Source organism: Netta rufina (genome assembly GCF_964035555.1).
Source record: "Netta rufina genome assembly, chromosome: 5".
Classification (NCBI taxonomy): domain Eukaryota; kingdom Metazoa; phylum Chordata; class Aves; order Anseriformes; family Anatidae; genus Netta; species Netta rufina.
Genome location: NC_140128.1, coordinates 28,781,648 through 28,801,803, shown reverse-complemented (window position 1 = coordinate 28,801,803; position 20,156 = coordinate 28,781,648). Strand labels below are relative to the sequence as shown.

Here is a 20,156-nt window from a genome sequence, read left to right as displayed (position 1 = left end):
CCCTGGCAAGTCTGAAAACACAAACTCAGCTACAGCTGACTGGTAACTGGGAGCAAGAAGGGGATGTCAGCTAGAAACACCATCTGTCCTCAGTATTTCCAGCATCCAGAGGAGAGCTCCCGGGCAGACCTATTCTGTGGCAGTGTCAGTTCAGAGCAGTTTCAGCTCCACCAGCCAACCCCCACCAGGTGACCCTGGGAGGAGAGCTGGGCCTCGCAAGTAGAGCAGCCCCAGGCCTTTTCACCTCCTCTTTCAGAGAGAGGGGAAAGATCAGCTGGACAAAGGGGTTGGGTGGCTTGTCACGCTGGGATATGTTCACAAGGGCTACACATTGCCTTCGATACAGGATGCAGTGGGCAGCATCTGACAGCACCAGAAAGAGCAGCCGGGGAATGGCCCCCGCTTGTCTGGAATCCCCAAGCATCAGCACCCTTTGCTGAGCATCAAGGGCAGCTCCACAGGAGCACAATACCCTGAACCCAGGTCCAGCTGGGCTGCCTGCAGACTGCATTACTCGTGGAGACGGGGCCGGCCTTCCACCTGTAGAAAACTGGAAGCAGGAATTCAGCAGGGAATAGTTCCTGAAAAAATCCCACGTTACGCTGCTACAACAGACAGGACCCTTTTCCAGATGTCATCAGCATTGTGCCCTACTTCCCAGCCTCAGCCCATTTGGCTGTGAGGCAGAGGAAGATGTGGGCCTACCACAACGAGGTTACAAACCTGCCCCCAGGGCCTGCTCATCCCCCCCCAGCCCCTCCACTCATCGCGATGGCTCCTCTTCTGGCCAGTCCTCGCTGCGACACACCAGCACACATATGCATAAATGATGCACGATGTTGAAGTGAAAAGCCAGGGAAGACAAAGAGCTACCGACGTTTGTATGAGCATTGTCCAAAGTGTTGGACTGAAGGTCACAGACTCTGGATGCAGAGAAAGGAATGGATAGGGGGAGAGCTGCAAGGCAGTTCTGACCATTTTGAGTATCAGGCTAGGTGCTCTCCCCTCCCTGTGTGCTGCTGTGCAGACATCAGCTACAGAGGAGAACTTAAGACAACAGACAGGCTGATTTCAACAACTCCTCATCCTTCTCTCACCCACGGCTTCTTCTCTGGAAAGCTCAAAAACACCAACTGTTCAGCTGAAATGGTGGCTTGCTGATGGACACAATGAAAACATTTAGGGTCAGACATACAAAGCCATTCCTCCCATCCCGATCCCTCTCTGTTCCCAAAGTCTCATGCACAAAGAAACAAGGAGATCTCTGTGCTACCATCATGTTGCTTGTAGCAGCTCCCACTGTTGGCCAGGTACATCTGCTTGGCACGGGTTGGTCACCACTCTCCCAGCCTGGTTTTCCAGACAGAGACCACTGACGAAGTGTTGAATGAAACTGCCTTTCATCTTCCACTTCTGTGAGGAGAGAAGAAACACGCTGTTACTGCCACTTCACCGCGTAACCATGCCTTCAAGCAGGAGGAGAAAGGCTGAGCATAAACCTGTTGTAAAACTCAACAACTGGGGAAACTGGGAAATCTGGGTATTGGCAGCTTCTCCAAAGCACTGGTTTCCTGCGTTAATGATATCTGGAGCTTGAGTTTAGCTGGTTTATAGGGTTAGATATTCAGAAGTATCCAGAAGGCAAGCAACACAAAACCATCAACCACCAGCATTTTCAAAAGTGTATTATACCCAGAATTTCCCTACCATTCTGTAGGAATGTAGGAAATCACATTTGCTCTGTATCTCTGCACACCCAGATACCTTTCAAAACCTGAAACCCTTCTATGGTTTCTTTCCAATCCTCAAAAATCTCTCCCAGCACAGAAAGCAAACCATCCACAGAACACAAAAACCACACTTCTTGCTCTTTGACTAGATTGTATCTCTCCCTCTTTCATGTCCTCATCTCTCCTCTCATCAAATCAAGACTTTTATCAGCACTACACTGAAAGCTCTTCATATCTCTGCATCTTCCTAAACTGGTTCTTCATAATCTCATCTGCCCTACCAACATTTCAGTCTGTAAGTGTACATCTCACAGCTGCTCAGCACACATCACTCTGCTTTCTGCAGTGCTGTCCTCTGGGTCTGCTCCCACCAAGGCATATGCACAAGACCCCACATGCAACCCCGTTTTCCTGAAGGCCCTGTTTGTTTGTGCTGCTGTTCAGGTATGAAAACATATCTCCTAATCTTGAATTGCAAATCCTGCTGGGAAAAGGCAGTACCTTCCATCCCTGCTAATAGCCCCGAGAAAATAAAGCAGAAATGAGTCTGTGAATTTGGGATCTCCCAGGTGGGGCTGTGCCATTTCCCTCCAGCGGGGCACAGCTGGGACCAGCAGGTGATTGGACTGAGTGCTCCAGGCTCCTGGGTTTTTTCCCCACTCAGTCGCAGATGACTCAGTCGGTCAGCGGCTTAGGGATATGAGGAGGATATTTTGGCTAACCCATGTGACTGATGAGGAAGAAGAAACAGCTTGGCAGCACTGATGGACCTCAAGTCTGTTGCAGAAATGCATGCAAACTGGAGTAAAAAAATCCTGTGCTATCCAGGCAATGTCAAAACCTAACAATATTTTAATTCCTGGTTAAGTAACGCAGCAAACAGCTTAGACTGCCACATGCTGTGTGTTTTAAGGCAATCCGTTATGTTCACATACTGCTGGCAGCTCTCCTCCAAACCCGTGTGCTGGTTATGCTTCTTGGAGGGCTGGGCAGTCGCGAAGCCTGGAATAATGTCACTCCTACATCACATAGTCCTTCAAGACGTTACTCCAGGGGGAGAATCACTGTGCTATGGCTGCTAACCCTGACTGATGGGACACTGCTAGAGGCAAATTGTTTGTAACAGCAGGAAGAAGCTGGTTTTAACAGGCAAGCAGAAAGAGGAATGTAGCGATGATGCAGTGGAAGATCCAACACAGTCTGTGCACACAGAGGAGCCTGCAATACCCTCACCAGCTGCTGCATCCCAGTGTCTACGTGGGTCCTGGAGCCATCTGGCTCTCATCTGGCAGAAGTTTCCCTGCAAAGAACTGAGGAAGAAGTTAATACCAGAAAACAGCACACTGTGTCTATCTGGTGTGATCTCTGAGCAATGACCCCCCTCCCTCACTGTTTCCCAAGGTCACAGATAGCTCTGTGAAGAGCCTCTTGCCCTACTCTGGCACCCAGCTTCCATGTAGGAAACTCTTCCTTGCCCTCCACCCTTGTCCCTGCCTCTGTCATTTTACCAAGAGACACTTTTTTCTTCTTTCTTCCAGCTGCTTAGAAGAAACCTGGCACTACCAGGAGGCTCTCTCCTGTTATTCCTCCAGATCAGAGACCTGCTGCTGTGATCTCTCCATGCTGAGCAGGCACCCACTGTGCTGTCTGCAGGAAGAGTCTGCAGCAACAGACACAGCAAGACACCAGCAAACACTCACCAGAGCACATTCTCTGCTGCTAATGAACTACACCAAATCAATCTCAGTGAATGGCACCACTGGAAGGCCCAGAGCCAGAGTCACTCTGTGTCCCTCCATTCAACAGACTGGATAGGAAGGATGGGGAAACTGGGAGGAACACTGAGAAGGTGACAGAGTTAGCTGGTTGGCTGGTTATGCATGCATGGAGCTATTATAAAGCACAATGACAGCCCAAGCTAAAGTAGGGCTCCCTCATTTCACATAAGTGGTATTTTCAAAGTGATGGATTCTACTCATTCTGGTCAGAAAGTGTGTTCTGCTGTCCTCCATGACATACCTGATGAGCTCCTCTGACTTCACCTGAACCTTTCACAAGAGCCCACTGCCTGGCTGCCAGACCACAGAATAGCCAGGGACAGCCCAACAGCTAACCCTGCAAGGACAAATCGTATCTTGGACCCTTCAGGAGGAAGGGCAGTAGGAATGGATGGAAATAGAAGATAAGATGCTCCCACCCTCAGCCACCTCAGATCTAAGCATCTTATCCTAAACTAGTCCCCTAGTGACACGTTAACGGAGGGGTCTGAAGTACAAACACCTTTTGGGAGGGCCCAGCTTCCTCCAAAGACCACAAGGGGAACCTGGACAGCTAAGTTGTAATTTGCAGCAGTGATTGCCATCTTTAGAAGAATTTAAAAAAAAAAAAAAAAAAAGTACTAACAGATCAGATAATTCCTGCATAGAGCCAAACTTTACAGGGAGCCTTCTTTTTTACTCACAGACAGTTTTGATCAGCCTGTACTTGGACCAAGGGCAGCTTTTTGAAGATTTAAGCATTGCCACAGTGTGAAAAATTTTGACTTGAAAATTTTCCTTAGTGCAAATGTAGCTAATACAGTTTACTGGTCGCAGCAGGTATGAAGTGGAGATGGAAAAAAGAAGCAATATTTTCTTTGAAATACTATCCCACTCTCTGCTTGAACCTCTTCCCCAAATGTCAATCAAAATTTTCCCCACTTTTTAGTAAAGCTCTCTCTCCATCTTTATTATCTATCACTGCAAAGTACCTTGAGGTGGTTGGGTAGAAGCACTCCATGTGAAATTACTAAGAGAAAAGTCTGAAACAGCTAGTTCTCATCTAACCAGTCAGTAAGAAACAGCACAATATATACAAGAGCTGAAAGTGTTTACAGTACTGTAATTTCTCAGGATAATCAAAAGCCTTCTTTTAACCCACAGCAATCCGATCAGTCCAAGGTTTATTTCAAATTCCAGACAATAGCCTTGTAACCCTGGAAATGTGGTGGAGCTGGCCAAGATTAGGAAACGCAGCTGGGAAGAGCAGATGTTGCTGATTAGGGCTGAGACGCCTCAGACAGAGATGTATGGAGAACTGATAACTGGAATAGACAAGGAAGATGCAAGTTGTAATTGAATGTATTTGCAGAGCCATGGGCAACCCAAAGCTGGTGCTGAAGATGACACACCCTCATTTTTAAACATATGAGCAGAGAGAGTGTGATAGAAAAGCTAATGTCAGCACCCAGCAAATACTGTCTCCCTTTGAACTCTTAAATTTTAAATTTTAGTTTTAAATTTGTAAAAGGAAGAATCAGAACTGAGAGCAACTCTTGTCTCCTGAAAATTGCTTTCAAGGTCTGGCATATTGCAAGGAGCATTTTACCTGCTTACTATCAGGAAGATGCTGAGTCAGGTGCTTCCAGAACACACAGGTCTTCACTCCCCTTTTCTGAAAGTCTGTGCAAAGTTGCATTTGTCTGCATTTCATGTAATACAAGACACTGAGAAGTAAGGTGGGAAAAACTCCCAATCATGTCCAAAGGCACATAGGACTTCAAATACTGTTTGTCTCCCAAGAAAGCTTGATGTCCTCATTTTCAGGCTGGGGTCACGTTCCTTGAGCACATTTTAATGAAATATGGCCATTTAATAAGGTTTCTCAGCATGCTTCTTGTTCTTTTGGGAGATACTGTGCCAATGTTTCTCATTTTCATTCTCTTGTTTTAGTGTCTGACTCTCACTTTGCCTCCTATTTGTCCTCACTATAATACAAATTAAAATGCCACTCCCACCATCAGTCAGAGCCAAAACAAAAGCTAAAGGCAAGAATTTATTGTGCATTCAAGTAAAATGCTGTTCTCCAAATAACATTATGGATGACATCCATCTGCTTTGAAATCTAGTTCTGATTATGCACAATAGCTCTTGGCTGGTCTTGTGCTAGCAGTGCTGGCTGTTGCTGCTGAATGATCAACAAGGATCGTGGTGCCAAATAGGTTTTGTTCCTGGTTTCTTTCAGCCCAAGGGAGAAGTCTGACAGAGTCAAAAGTCATCTACATTCGGAGCATTGTCTAGTATCCTGCTTGCAAGGTTCCAGAGTTATTTTGAGGTAATACCCTACATATACTGCTCATAAGACTTTAAAGCCTCTGCTAGAATATTACATACACGTCAGATGGACATGAGACTGTTGTTTGCAGTCAAAAACAACAACAAAATTCTCTTCCCTGTGGACAGGCTTAACACACAACAGCTGTGTAGCGTGAGCACAGATTCAGCATGTTTGAAAGCAGAAAGCAGCTTTAGCAGCTATATGGTGCTGTTGTGAACTAATCTGCTCTGCTGACACCAAACAATGAACCCATCACTTTTTTGTGCTTTTGAAATCACTCAGCCATAGACACAAAGTCTAGATCCAGGAAAGTCCAAATGCCTTCCACCACAGACCTCTGATGACAATGACACTAGAGATGGTCAGATCTGGACTTTATGCCACCATCTCCTCGCAGGATAACACATGTTGCACATTGCCAGGCTTGCCCTCTTCCTCTCAAGGCTCTTGCTTGCCACTTCCACTTCTCTGAGGTAGTTCAATTCCCTTCCTCCATTCCCACTCAGCCCCTTTGGCTTTCTGAGAAGCCTGCTGGAACTGAGGAGTGGCTACACCCACGTGTAGTTTGAAAAGGCAGCAATCCCTCCCAACACCTCACACCCACGGGGAGAGAGGCATCCTGTAGGGCAAACTGAGGCAATATGTTAAAGTTTCCACAGCAGTGGTTGTCACCTTGAAATTCACCTTTGTAAGTATTGGGAGCTGGGCTGGGGTAACATCCTAGGCAGGGGGATTTGCAAGCTGCCTGCTTATGAAGAACAAGACTCCGTCTCTTTCTTGTCTCTTTGTTGCCAGAATCCTGCCTTGCTAACCCAGATGACCCCATATAAGCTGTTAGGTTCAGTTCTCACTTCAGATAGGATTTGGCAGAGAAAGAGTCAGTTCCCAAAGTGAACAGACAACACATCGCATCAGATGTATGTGGTCCTTCTAGAAGTGAGGCAGAGGAAAGAGAATGGGCCAGTTCGCAAAGACAACTGACTTCCAACTAATTAAAACACAATGTGTTTATGGAAGGAAGATACCATAACAACATTCCCCAAGAACACAACAAACTTGAGCACTGCATGTGGAACTGGCTTTCTAAGCAGAAATCTGAAATGGCAGTTTGGGGCTTCCAAAGCAACCCCAAAATTTCAGAGCATTTCAACCCAAATTAGATTAAAAATTCAAATGCAGTTCTGCTACCTCATCCCCACCACCACAAGGGGGTTTGGAATGGCAGCTGAGATTCAGATCAGTTTCTAGTTTTTTGAAATGCTTCAACAAAATCCCTGCTCACCGTCAGTTGGCCAAATCATCTGTTAGCTCAAGTCCTTGATCTAAGTGCAGTTTGTTCACACAAGGTAATGGAAAACAACAGCTCACATCCTTAACTGTATATGCATGTCTTTATAATGAGCCTGTATACAATCAGCACATCAAGGCTCAATAAATCCTATTCCAGTAGCAGAATGAACCTGCATGTGTTAGTGTGGATTAATCTCTCTTCTGGCTAATAGAGCCTGTACTCCACCCCCCTCCAGGGGACCCTTGTCCTTCCATGACACAGGAGGTGGGGAAAGAACTGATTTTGGCAGCTGCTAGAGTCCTCTCTGCTGCCAGGGAGGAAAATGCTGCAAGGCACCTAAGGGGAAGCTAAGTGACCTAATTACACAGCAAGAGGCTGAGTGATTACCAACAAGAAAAAGGAGCAGGCGAGCACAGCCCACCTGGGATATCTTTGCAATGCTAAGCTGAACTAAGAGTTTTCCCAACGTATTCATGGTGACAACTCTTCAAGACATTTCTGCATTAACCAAACCTCCAGAGGAAAGTCTACACAGGCATTCAACACATGGGCAAGACTGGAATTCACTGCTTTCTTTCAGGAAGAACCTAATTCAGAAATTCATATGGCATTAAAAAGTACTGACAAAAAAGGATGATGCTGAGGACTGGTAGCAAGCTGAGCCATCTCCTGTCTTTGGGCTACCAAAACAATAGATGAAAGGAAAACACAACAGAGCCAGTATAGCTCTAGATGACAGGAAAATTGTTCTCTCTTGGTATAGAGGGAAGCACGGGAACTAGGGATGAAGTAAGTCCTGTGCATTCACTGTCTGCCACTGCTGTGTTGTCACATGTTATGTTTTGACCAGTTCTGATAAAAAAACAAAACAAAACAAAACAAAACACATAATGTATCTGCAGGAGCACTGCGGCCATCTCAGACACTATCTCACACCTTGTATTGCAAGGCAAAATGACTTAGGTGTCCTGACAGATCAGGGACACGCGTCTTGGAAACTGCATGACAGTCACAGAGCTGCATTTTGTCAGGAGCATTGCAAAGCCAATACTGCTGCTGTGTATTTCTCCTCAGGGAGTAGTTTGGACAGAACATATGGTGCTTTATGCCAGTCAATATTTCTCAAATGAGTTGCGCACACTCAGTTTTAAAGGCCTGTTAACATGTCCAAAGACAGCACAAAGAACACAGTTCTCACTTCTAAATTAGGAAAAATGCTTTTACTGTGAGGGTGGTCAATCACTGGAATAGGCTTCCTAGCAAGCTGGTTGATGCCCACGCCTATCAGTGTTCAAGAGGCATTTGGATAAGGTCTTCAATAATTTATTGTGTTTTAACTTTTAGCTTCTCAATAATACATTTTAACTTTTCATTAGCCCTAAAGTGGTCAGACAGTTGGACTAGATCTTTGACGGTCCCTTCCAACTGAACTATTCTCTTAAATAAGCAAACAAATGATAGCATACATTGCCCTTCTCTCAGGTATCTCAAAGTATTTGCTGCTTACCTACTCCTCACTGATGCTGTTCTTCATCTGTGAACCAACCCTGCTGAACATCAGTGTTTCCATGGAGTGACGTGGTGGTGTGACTGGGCTGGAGCTAACTACAATGCCAAGGGCCCAGGCAGAGCATATACCCCCACCCTCTCTCTCTGGTCATAGGCAATCTCGTACATTTGTGCTTATGAAATGCACCAGAGAGGGAGATGTGGAGGTGGAAGGGACTTTTACACACTTTGATAGTACTGTGTTCATTCCCATAAGCTGCACTGATGTACGAACACCTGTATGTGACAACAAAGGGATTAATAAAGGTGCACAGTTACCTGTCTGCCATCTTTTTGATTGCAGGCTTCCAGTGCGATTTGAGAGCCAGTAGAGAAGGAGGTGATGGAAAGACACTTGTCTTGTTGTCTAATTAGAGGGTCACTGAATACCCACTCCTTCGGCATAAGAAAGAAAAAGAAAGGTTCTGTTATGATCATAATGCTGACAAGATGAGGGAGAAAGTTTTTACCAGCGTACATTTCAAAAACTTGGACATTTTCTTCAATGACTCCCTGGGAAAACTATGGAAGCAGTCTTCACTTGATCAGAAGTTTATGCTCAGGCTTGGTGCATCATGACTATTGCAAAAGCTGCAGCTGACTCCCCTGACCTTCTGAGCTGCCTGATTAACCTTGGATCCCTTGCAACTCCTTACTCTGCAGATTCACAGTCTGGCCTACAAAGCAGGGAGGCCACCAACCCCGATTTACAAGATGTGCAACTGCCTCTGCATATTTTACATAACCAACGTGTTCTGCAACAGGTAACCAGGAGTACAGGCTGTCAAATGAAGCAAAACACATGCAAACATATCCATGGGTTAATAAATTTCACCAATACACATAAAGCACAAACTACTTCATTTTTCCTTCCTCTCACTAGATGGATGCCTGACCCATGCAACTATTAACCCAATCAACTATTATTATTACTTTCCCCAAGGAAGAAACACAAAACGGTAAGTTTCAGACACTTTAAATGGTAATGACAAGAAGCAATGAGTCAGATTTAATGGCATGTCGAAAGCTGTCTGAAAACTGGTTTCCAAGAGTTAACAGATGTGATTATGTATTTTCTGGCATAAAATATCCTGCAGCAACCCTTAGCTTTCTCAAGCTGCTTCTCTGCTGCTTTGACTACCAAAAGAAGAGATGGAGTGCGCATCCTCGGCTGGTACAAACCAGCACAGCTCCACTGCAGTTAGAGAAGCTGCACCCAATTACTGCAGTTGAGGTCTTGGCTACTTAAACTGTACTTGGGCATTATACTGAAACACATCTGTAAAACAGCACAATTCAAGCCATCCGCAGCTACAGCTGAAGTGGTGGACCAAGAAACATTTCTGACCCTGAGGAACTCTCTTACCCCACATGCCTGGGTACTAGCCAGGTGCACCCCTGGACTGGTTCTCATGGAAAAGTCATAGCCACGTGGGCTGGAGCACACCCAAGTGATGGCCCAAGTGGTGATAGCCACTGGTAATTAAAAGGGCAGAAGCAGGAGCAAAGCATCAAGCTGAAGCCCGCCTTACCTGAGTGACAGGTGGATTGTTCACTGTCCCTTTACAGTTTCCCATGCCAGCCAACATATTTCCAGTGGTATCCTGTGCCCAAGACTCCAGGCAATTTCCTCCTTGTCTAATTATCCCTGGAATTAACTCCTTTTCAGGAACCCTTGGAACAAAACAACAATTGTAAGGCACTTCATACACAGAAAAGTCCAAAGCACTTTTACAGATTTATAAGAGCATAACTGGCCCCTGTATGAAACACAGCACCCTGTATTTGACAGAAAATGCAAGATATCACGCTATATGCTGAAAATGTCTGGAGCAGGCAAAAGTCAAGGGAAAACCTGATCAGAGGACCAGTACCCTTGTTTCAGAAGGCTCTTCAGAAAGTAGTTCAGTGTGATGCCTCCTCTGAAAGAGATCATTGCCAGTAAAAAGCCGTATCCACACCTATCTTGCATCTGCCTCCACCTTTTCCACACTCTTCCCCGCAGTGGCAGTATTCACTGCCTCTTTGGTAGCAATACAGGAAAGATCCGTCAAAGCCAGACTACAACTAGATGTTTTAGTCTCAATGCATGTTAGTTACAGCCTTTGCTGACTGGGATGTGAAGGTGTGTTGACTAGCAAGTGCTAACAACACAACTCTGGAGTTGTCCATGCTACCTCCCAGCAGAGCAGTGCTACAACACTACCACAGCCTGACCCAGGGCAGTGGAAGACACAGACAAGCTGGGTTTGGCATTCACCAGGATTTTCTCTGAAACACCTGCACCTCTGCACTGAGGCAGCCTAGCTCTACTTTGCCCAGCTACCTCCAGGAATAACATCCAACAGGCAGAGACCAAGCCTGAAACAGCTGTACGGGGCAGAACAGAGGGCTCCCAGAGGCAGAAGCAACAAACCTTTCTCAGAGTTGTAATGGTACAAGCCAGGAAATCACTGAAGCTTTCTCACCAGAGGACCAGAGGAAAACCTTTTCCAAGCATAAGCCTGCTTGTTTGGTTTTTTTTGCTTGCTGCTGCCGCAGCTCAGCTTCTCATTGGGACCCATCTCCCTGATCAGAGATTTTTACAAGCTGAGAACTGACTCACTTGAGCTCGGGATAGACGTTCTCCAGATACCACTGGAAGGATTTACAGTTCAGCTTGCGGCGCTGCTCTACTCGTTCTGCAACACTGGAAACACAGGCAGGTTGTTGTAGATAAGATAGTGAACCGGAGGAAGGGGAGCAATGGAGAGCAATCAAGAGGTTTGAGGGAGACTATATGAATTTTCTCCCCTCACTTGTTCTCCCACCTAGTTGCTGGGTTCAGAGCACTACCAGTGACCTGAGGTGAAGAAGAATGGAGAGGCAACAGGGGGGAAATAGAAAAGGAAGAAACAAATGCCTTTGGAGAGCAATTCTTGCATTTCCTTCAGTTCAGAAAGATGCCAGAGCCCAGATTCTACAGTGCTAAATGATACAGCACAGTAAGGCTACTGTAGGACCAAGAAAGCTTTTCAGCCTAGCTTTTTTACCCTTGTAGCAGCATACCACAAAACTTGCACAACTATCAGCTCCTGAAAAGGCCTAGAAAATGTTTATGCTCAGATATGTGTGTGCTAGAGGTAAGGGGACATGGCAGCAGCTGTAGGCTGGATTGCAGACTTTAAAAAACATAATTATTTGTTCTTTTGGGAAAGAAGAGGAGTATAACATCTCACTATTGGCCGTGCTCTTTCCTGACCTATAAACCAGGCAAAACACTCATCAGCAAAGAGGAGTGCACCAGGTAGCAACCTCCCCCATGTGCCAGCTAGCTGTGCTTGGCCCTCAGTTCTGCATCTGCACAGGAGCTCTGGATCAAGCTCTAGTAACTGCATAGCTCCCATTTCCAGAGCAGCTGCATGCTGTATTAGAAAATATTCTTATCCACTTAAAAAGTCTGGCATTTTAATTTCATTATAGATCCCTTTGGCCTTCCATTAACAAATGATTTATGCAGGGTTACTGAGGGAAAAATAAAGTGAATTAGAAGCAAACCTCGTTAGCCAGACACTTGAGTTCCAACCCTCCTGGCAAGCCAGCCATTCAGAACACCTCTGTTTCTCTTTCCCACAAGAAGTCCCTGAGAAGATCCCATAACTATTTCTTGCTAGCAAGCAGCTTACCAGAGCTCTCCTCCTGTGCTCGTGGAGCAGCTTACCTCCCAAATGACTTGCCAATGGCTGACGGCCGGGCTTCGTAGTAGTACTGCTTGTATTCGTCCATCCACACCTCTGCCGTGCGCTTAGTGTTCCTGCATGGGGACAAGGAAACGTTTGCTGAGTGCTGCTGGAGAACCTGTTCTCCAGGTGAACAAGCACAGGGTTGCCAGCCTGCCCGGAGGGAGTGGGGAACAGTACCAAACATGAAACAAAGTGAGCAGTATGGTCAGATTTAGACTGAATGTATTAACTCTACAAAGTCTTGCATGGATGCTACAGTTCAGGAGTTAAAAAGAAAAAAATAATCAGCCAATTCAGCATGATTTCTTTCAAATATGCTCCCTCTGCAGAGGTAACTGGACCAACTGTTGATATCACCCTGCTCCCTTTCCCCACGTTAGAATAATACTACGGAATAAATCAGCTCAGAAAGCATCCCTGGGTACCACCTAGTCCAACCCTCCCACAGAAAGCAGGACTAGCTTTGTGTCTAGCACACGTCTTAGGGCAGCATCCACAAATGGTCACGGTCTCTCCCTGGGGCACTGCTCCCCACCTCCACTGCAAAGCGAGGAAAAACAAGCTGCAGGAACACAAACAGAGAAGGGAACAGGTTTTGTGCGTAGACAGCAGCAACCCATCCAACCCTTGAGAACAGATGCTCAACCGCAAGCTGTTCTCTGTCACCAGGCAGAAAAACAACAAAGAATTCAGGCTTATTTAGACATGCTCGACATCAAGGTGATCTGTCTGTTACCAGGAACTCCTGAGCACCTACTTGATGTACGTCAGCGCGTTGCCCTCGGGGAAGTCATAGGGATGGCGCTTCCTGAACACGTGTCCCACTCGACTGCAGGGCACAATCTCCAAGCTGCCACCACACATCCACACTCGGAAAGAGAGCTCTGGAAGAAAACCCCAAGAGTTACACAGATGCAGCCAGGCCATCAGCATTTCCAAGAAGAGCAACCTCAGCAATGTGCCTGAAATCCTTGCCCCTCTGCTCTAGATGTGTTTCCAGCAACAGCAAAAACAGGAAAAGTGATGCCAGGACGAGAATGAAAAACAAATTCATTCCTTCATTAAAATGGAGGCAACCCCCATGGCTCAGAGACTGCCTTAACCTTCTCCAGTCCTGTTCCTCTCTGGTATATCCTGAGATAACTTTCCATTTAAGCAGATCCTAGTGGCTGAGATCACCCCCACGCCCATCTTGTTTTGGACTTCTCTAACTCTCCCACCCAGCACACGGATGGAAGGAAAAAAAGAATTCACTGTGTAAAGCAAATCATGTGAGGAAGAGAAGGGATCTGGGAGACAAAGGAGAAAGAAGAGAACAATATGAGGGCATAGGAAGTGAGGCAATGCTTAGGGCCAAGTCCTCTCCCCCATACCTCCAGCTACATCACCTGAGGTACCACCTGAAAGCAGAATACCTCCAACACTGCTTGGACATGATCTGCAGTTGTCCCCTCTACATCATGCAGTGTGATAATAGCACAGCTGAGGAGATTGGTATATTTACAGGCAAACACATTTCCCTAACCTGGGGCCCAGAACACTCACTCCCTGCAGAGCGAGTACCACAAGCCAAGGAGCCCCTCTTCTTTTGCTGCTGGCCTCTCCCAGGCCTCCAGGAATGGCAGTATATCCTGCATCAACCTGTTATACACCTTAAGGTGCTTCATCGCTCTTGTTCTGCTTGGCTATGTCAAAAAAATAAAATAGAAAGAGGATGACTGGTTTGCAGTTTGTCACCTGTTGCCCCTGCTGGGGGAGCTACAGGGAGCAGAAATCAGCCTAATAGCGTGATTACAAATATATGGAGAGAGTCCTGTTTCCTGAAGAAATTCAGCTGGTCCTGAAGCTAAATTCTACATTTTCTTAAAGGATTAGAAGAACATGGGGCTTTGATGTGCAGGCACTTATTTGCATCACAGAAGAGATATGACCTCACTCAGGCTTATGGGTCTGTCCTCACAGGTTTAATCACTGCCACACCGGAGGGGTTTTCTGCTTGTGTTTCATGTGGCGGTGAGAAGAGAAGAAGTAAGAGGGAAAAGGAAAATTAGCTGGGTTGTTGGTTGGGATTTCTGATCAAGTCCTTACAAAAGGGCTTCAGATTGTGTAGACTGATTACTTCAAAAAAATTACTCACTTGGGATCTCCCCCCAGTAATGCCCGAATTATGGAGCTCTGATGTTCAGAAATTAAAAAAGAAATGATGCATCCAGCTCTAATGGCTGTTTCAAAGGATGCACACACACTAACATCCTTTTGCTCTTCATCTTTCTCCATAGCTTTCCTCTCCAGCTCCTGGGAAAGGTTGTTTAAACTGTGTAGTGTGTTTCTCACTTGGTTGGGTGGGTGAATAGTGGGGAGAGGTATTTAATCTAGCTACTAAATAAGTGGACTGCATTTTGTGGCATTTCTTACTAACTCTGGTCTCTCCATGACCCTTTCCTACAGCTTATTGTTTTTAGTCTCTTTTCAACAGGGAGTTTCAGCTTCAAATAAAAGAAGGGCTCCAATAAAAAAATAAAAAAATAAAAATAAAAGGGTCAAGACATGAGTTTCTGTCTGGTGTTGTGTCCAGCTGGCATTTGCTCTCCTGAAATGAGGTTCTGATTTGCTCTGGCCTATAACAGAAACAAAATTCTCAATCTAGTAGGTTTAATTTAAAGCAATGTCCATTTCTCAAGAGAGGAATCCTCATGCCATATTCATATCTTAGGCACAGACAGACTTTGCATGACCAGGTTTGCAGATGACAGAATTCTTTAAAAAAGGGATGAAAGGATGCAGGTTTTGGCACAGAAAGGAAAATGGAGATCAAGCATAACTTATTAAGGTCTTCCATGCATCCTTTGATGAAAAGCATATGAGATTTTTTTGCTATATGCTTTCCAGAACCTGGCCTAGCCCATATACATTTTAAATGATTTAATCACTGTGGCTTTTCCCCATGCAGTGGAAAAAAAAAGTTTTTAACCAGCTCACATCCAGCTGGAAGAATACTCTGGCAGCTGGTAATCACTACCAGAACACTCCTGTTTACCTGCTGTGTGCACAGGGATTGTCCAGCTCTTAAAATACACTCTCTTACTCTGTTTTCTTGTGGAAAATAAGTTTTTTTTTTTTAAAAAAAAGCACACCTAAAAATGGCCTTTGTGGCCATTCTCACCCACACAGATTAGTCAGAGCTACTCTCTCAGCTCACCCACAAATGGTGACCTTATCCAACCAGTTCCTTTCCACTCAAAATTGTGACTTGCAGTAAAAAGTGTTTCAGAATATTATCAACATTTTTCCTTGAACAGAGAATTTAATTTTCAATTAAGTATGGAAAACATTTTTTTTCAGAGTATAAATTCACCACTCTAAATACTTTTTCAAGGAAAATGAATACTTTTTGTTGTCAAATACAGGTTGTTTTCTACCCTTCTGCTATGCAACAGCAACAGGCTGAATGTAGAAGCCACTGATTGAATCATTGCCTCATATTATGCCAACGAGCTGAACAAATGTTAGTTTTAGAGAAGAAAAGTTGTCTTGTTTTTAAAATATTTTCCCATTGCTATCATCACACTGGTGCTGTGGCAATGCATCTCAGGGACAGGCCCCGTCATACAGAGCATTGTGCATTTAGCCTCGATTTCTGAAGAGAAGAGTCAAGGTGCAGGGTAAGAGGCAAGTGATGGGAGACAAATGTACAAGGAACTGCACAAGGCAGAACTGGCAAGCCCTGCACACCTCGCCCAATCCCACACAGCCTGGCCCAGCCACTGTCAGGCTGTACAAGAGCAGTTTGAAGGAGGAGAGTGAAGCAAGTCTGTGGAGGTTTTTATCATCTGTATAGGCACGAAGGGCTGTGGGTGTGCAGGTAATTTACTGCCACTTGTGGCAGAGAGCTCTGCTTAGCATCAGCTACCAACATACGCACCAAACAACCACGCTAGGATCCCAGGCGGGCAGCAGCAGACAATGAAAAGCCTAAATAAATATTCTTTCACTATCTTTGGGTTTACACAGCTGCAGCTGAGAGGCTGGCATGACGGCTAAATGGCTGACTGCAGCTGGAGCAGGGCTAGTGAGAGCAAGGAGCTGAGTCTGGCTGTGCAGAGGAGCCTGAGGGACACAGGAAAAGGGATCCTCATGCCTAGGTAAATGCTCCCTGTTATTTATATCTGCCTACAACACTTAGCAGACATTACTGGCACTGCTAGTTGAACAACTCTTTTTAATATCATGAATATCACAAAATTGAAGCAAGACCTCAGCAAACTGAAAGCATAAGCATTCATTATTTGTATTTTGTTTTTAAAAATTGGTACTTGATATTCTGTTACCAGACAAAAAATATCATTTATTGGTTTCAGACAGCATTTCAGAAAATGGCACCTCTCCCAGCTGTGTTCAGAGAAACAAAAGTTTCTTCTATTTCATTCTTCCTAATTGGCCCTTCAGGTGCTAGGAAACACCATATAAATTCTTCTTTAAAGAGATTTATTTACAAATCTGTGATATTTATGGAAGCTGTAGAAACAGAATATGTTTTTTGCCAGTGTAAGCAAGAGAAAAATCAATTTGACTGAAGAACAGAGGAAAACTTTTGTCACGTCTGCTCCACCTACGTCATTTCTAAATGAATGCCCCAAATACTTGAGGTCTTCCTGAATGTCTTTTCAATGTCGTTCTTCCTTTTGTCACTAATCCCCAGTGACAGTGCAGCATCCTTTCAGAGGGGCAAAGAAGAGAGATCCCTGAAATAGCTGTGCCACCATTAGGTACAAAAAGATGGGTTTCAGCACCACATTCTGAGGTAACTGCACTTAAATGGACAGTCTATTCTGGGCATGTGAATAGCTCAGATGTTTATGATGCTCTACTTTGCTTCAAAATGTTTTAATTCTGAGTGTATTTATACACAAATTCCACTTACAAAGAGGCTTATTTTATTAGGAAAATCATCCTTCAGAGTTATGAAGCTGGGAGAGTAATTCAGACTTCTCTAGGAAGGAAGGACAGTTATAGGAAGAGAATGTCAGAGTGACTGTCCCTTGCAGAGTTGGGCTGACACAGACTGTCATGTGAAGGAGGACCAGAGGAGTATTCTCCAAAAGCAAGCAACAATTTAAATATCAGGACTTTTTTGGTTTTTTACTTATTTGTACCAGAGTATACAATAATAAGAATACAATAGTGCATATGCATGTAAGACAGTGATAGCCCTGACCTCAAAGAGCCTCCATTTACTCTGCACAAAGATAACAGGTACAATTTTGACCAACATGGGGTTTGCCTCACCATGTCCATAGCCTTACATCAGCATGCAGATCAGTCCCTTGCAAGAAGAGTTCAGGTAGGTGAACAAATACTGGGAAGTGGTTCTTTAGTGTCATTCACCCGAAACACCCTAAGCTTACCAAAATTCTCTCCTCCCCATATGTCCATTTGCGTGTCGTATTTTCCCAGGTGGTTAAACCAGGACTTGTCAATCACAAAGATGCCTCCTGCTATGACAGGGGTTCTGGAAAAGAAAACACAAGCCCATACTAAATTATCACAAGTACATGCAACAACACCATCATCACCATCTACATTTTAGGGAAGAGACAATTTGTTCAGACCCAACAAATCCTATCTCTTCAAAACAAGAAAATAGCAGAGCTGAGGCATGAACAGGAGTCTTCTGAGATGCCCCTCACTAGATCCTCCTCCTTTTTCAGGTGGTGCTGCAAGCACTACTTGAAAAATGATGTCTTTTGTACTTGCACAAATATGTGCAGTATGAAGGAATGACAAGAGTATTGTCTGATAACTGTGTTCAGCAGCTAGACATGGTGTGAGGGGCTTTGCTGCATGTACTGCTCTGCTGTCGGTAAACGGGCTGCTTCCTGAGTGCAAAACAGAGGCTCACAAATTATGCAAAGGAATTGAATGATACTTTTATGCTACAAACAGGGAGCTGTCTACCTATACAGACAAACACTGACTTTTTATATCAGGATTTGTCACACTCTACATTCCTCAGAACCCTGTACACAGCAGCAAGGCTGGCAATAACTGCTCCAGCCAACACAATCTGTTTTGTCCATGGACACACTTATTTAGGAGAGGAGGTTAATTCTGTGCTCAAATTACTAGGTGAGATTCAATTCCCAGGTCTGCTTTACACTTCCCAAGGTGACTGTTTAGCTACTTCATTCTTTAATACCTTAATTCCACCTGGAAGACAGAGGTAATTAAAAAAAAAATGATTAAAATGATTTCTGAGGCATTTAGAGTGTTGAGTGAGGGAGATCACAAAAACAAACATATAGAACAAGAAGAGGTGGCTTGCAGAGATGGCAAGACTACAAGCCTATGACAGTATATAATTACTATTCTTATGATATTCATGGAATAATACTCTCAGGATTAGTGCGCAAATACATTGCAAGATTTCTTCAGAACTAACATGATTTTTAGAGGGCAAGATGAGGGAACGGCATGGAGCTGCATCAAGGGAGGTTCAGACTGAATTTTAGGAAAAGGTTCTTCACCAAGAGGGTGGTCAGCCACTGGACCAGGCTGCCCAGGGAAGTGGTCACAGCAGCAAGCATGCCAGAGTGCAAGAAGCATTTAGACAATGCTCTCTGATACATGGTCTGATTTTTGGGTGGTCCTATGGGGAGCCAGGAGTTGGACTTGATGATCTTTGTGGGTCCCTTCAACTCAGGATATTCTATGATTCTGGGATTTTGTCATTATTGAGTGAACACTCTGGTATCTTGTCCTCAGCAAGGCAATCCCCTTAAAGGGAAGGCTTGCCATAAAGGTGAAGGCTTATGAAGGCATTTAGAGGATTGCACACAGACAGATACCTTATAGACTGAGTTGGGTCTGTTCGGGACATCTTCTGCTCTATAGGAATCTGCTCCCACTTAAAGTGAAGGCTCCAGTCAAACCCTGTGAAAAAAAGAAACACACCAGATAGGTTTTGTTCTTGATTTTCTACTAGCTTTAGCAATAGCCTCTGTCCTTACATCACAAGCTACCCTACTTCCCTTCCCTGACCTCCCTTTTCTGCCTACCCAAAATAGTAAGAGTCTATCTTAATGCAGCTAAGAAGTTGACAATTTACTGTCTTGGCGTCCTCATCCCTTAGCAGTACAGGTCTCTGCTCAGTTCCACTCTACATTTTCAGGAGAGTGTTGTCAGTGTGAGATGTACTAATTAGTGCTGCTGCATTTTGGTCAGTTTGTTTTACACTTCCCTGAGTACCAGAGTTATGAGGCTTTAATCAAAGCACTTTGTGGGGTTGGATGTGACGCACTGTGGAAACAAAGGCTTGTAGATCATTTTAACCATTTTCCCGTCTGAGCCTACCATTTGCTTACAGTTGGCCTGTGGTGGAGAGCTGAGCACAGCAGTCAGTAGCACCATACCACTGTTAAGGTTAGCCACATAGGAACAAAGCCTGGACACTTGTGCTAATATAGAGTTTAATTTTCCATTCCTTATTCTAGTGGCTCTCTCCCAGGGAGCAAATTGCATCATGCAGAAACAGCACAAGATGCTAAAAGGACCACAAGTAGCACAAGAAGAGTGAAGAGTTTGTAGGGGTGGCTTTCACCGATCTTCTTTCCTATTACCCTCCTTCCCTTAGTGGAACCTGTAAAGAGTCACCTCCATGGTTTATGAACATAAAAACAGAGCACAGAAGGAGTGTGTTTCATGGCTGGCTGCTCACTCTGAGTGCCACAGCCTAAAAATCCTGCTGTTCACTTGCTGGTGGGAGGTAAAGTG

General features: G+C 44.8%; 1 protein-coding gene across 1 annotated transcript in view; it reads right to left on the bottom strand.

Annotated features, from left to right (window-relative positions):
- Nucleotides 1–1,275: 1,275 nt before the first annotated feature.
- GALNT16 (polypeptide N-acetylgalactosaminyltransferase 16) overlaps nucleotides 1,276–20,156 on the bottom strand; it is a gene marked incomplete at both ends in the record, with an annotated part of 60,603 nt that continues 41,722 nt past the window's right edge. The window contains 8 exons of the mRNA XM_084287340.1: nucleotides 1,276–1,413; nucleotides 8,944–9,060; nucleotides 10,197–10,338; nucleotides 11,270–11,353; nucleotides 12,365–12,457; nucleotides 13,144–13,270; nucleotides 17,792–17,895; nucleotides 19,232–19,316. Coding sequence (XP_084143466.1) covers nucleotides 1,276–1,413; nucleotides 8,944–9,060; nucleotides 10,197–10,338; nucleotides 11,270–11,353; nucleotides 12,365–12,457; nucleotides 13,144–13,270; nucleotides 17,792–17,895; nucleotides 19,232–19,316 — 890 coding nt within the window. The remainder of the gene's footprint in view (nucleotides 1,414–8,943; nucleotides 9,061–10,196; nucleotides 10,339–11,269; nucleotides 11,354–12,364; nucleotides 12,458–13,143; nucleotides 13,271–17,791; nucleotides 17,896–19,231; nucleotides 19,317–20,156) is intronic.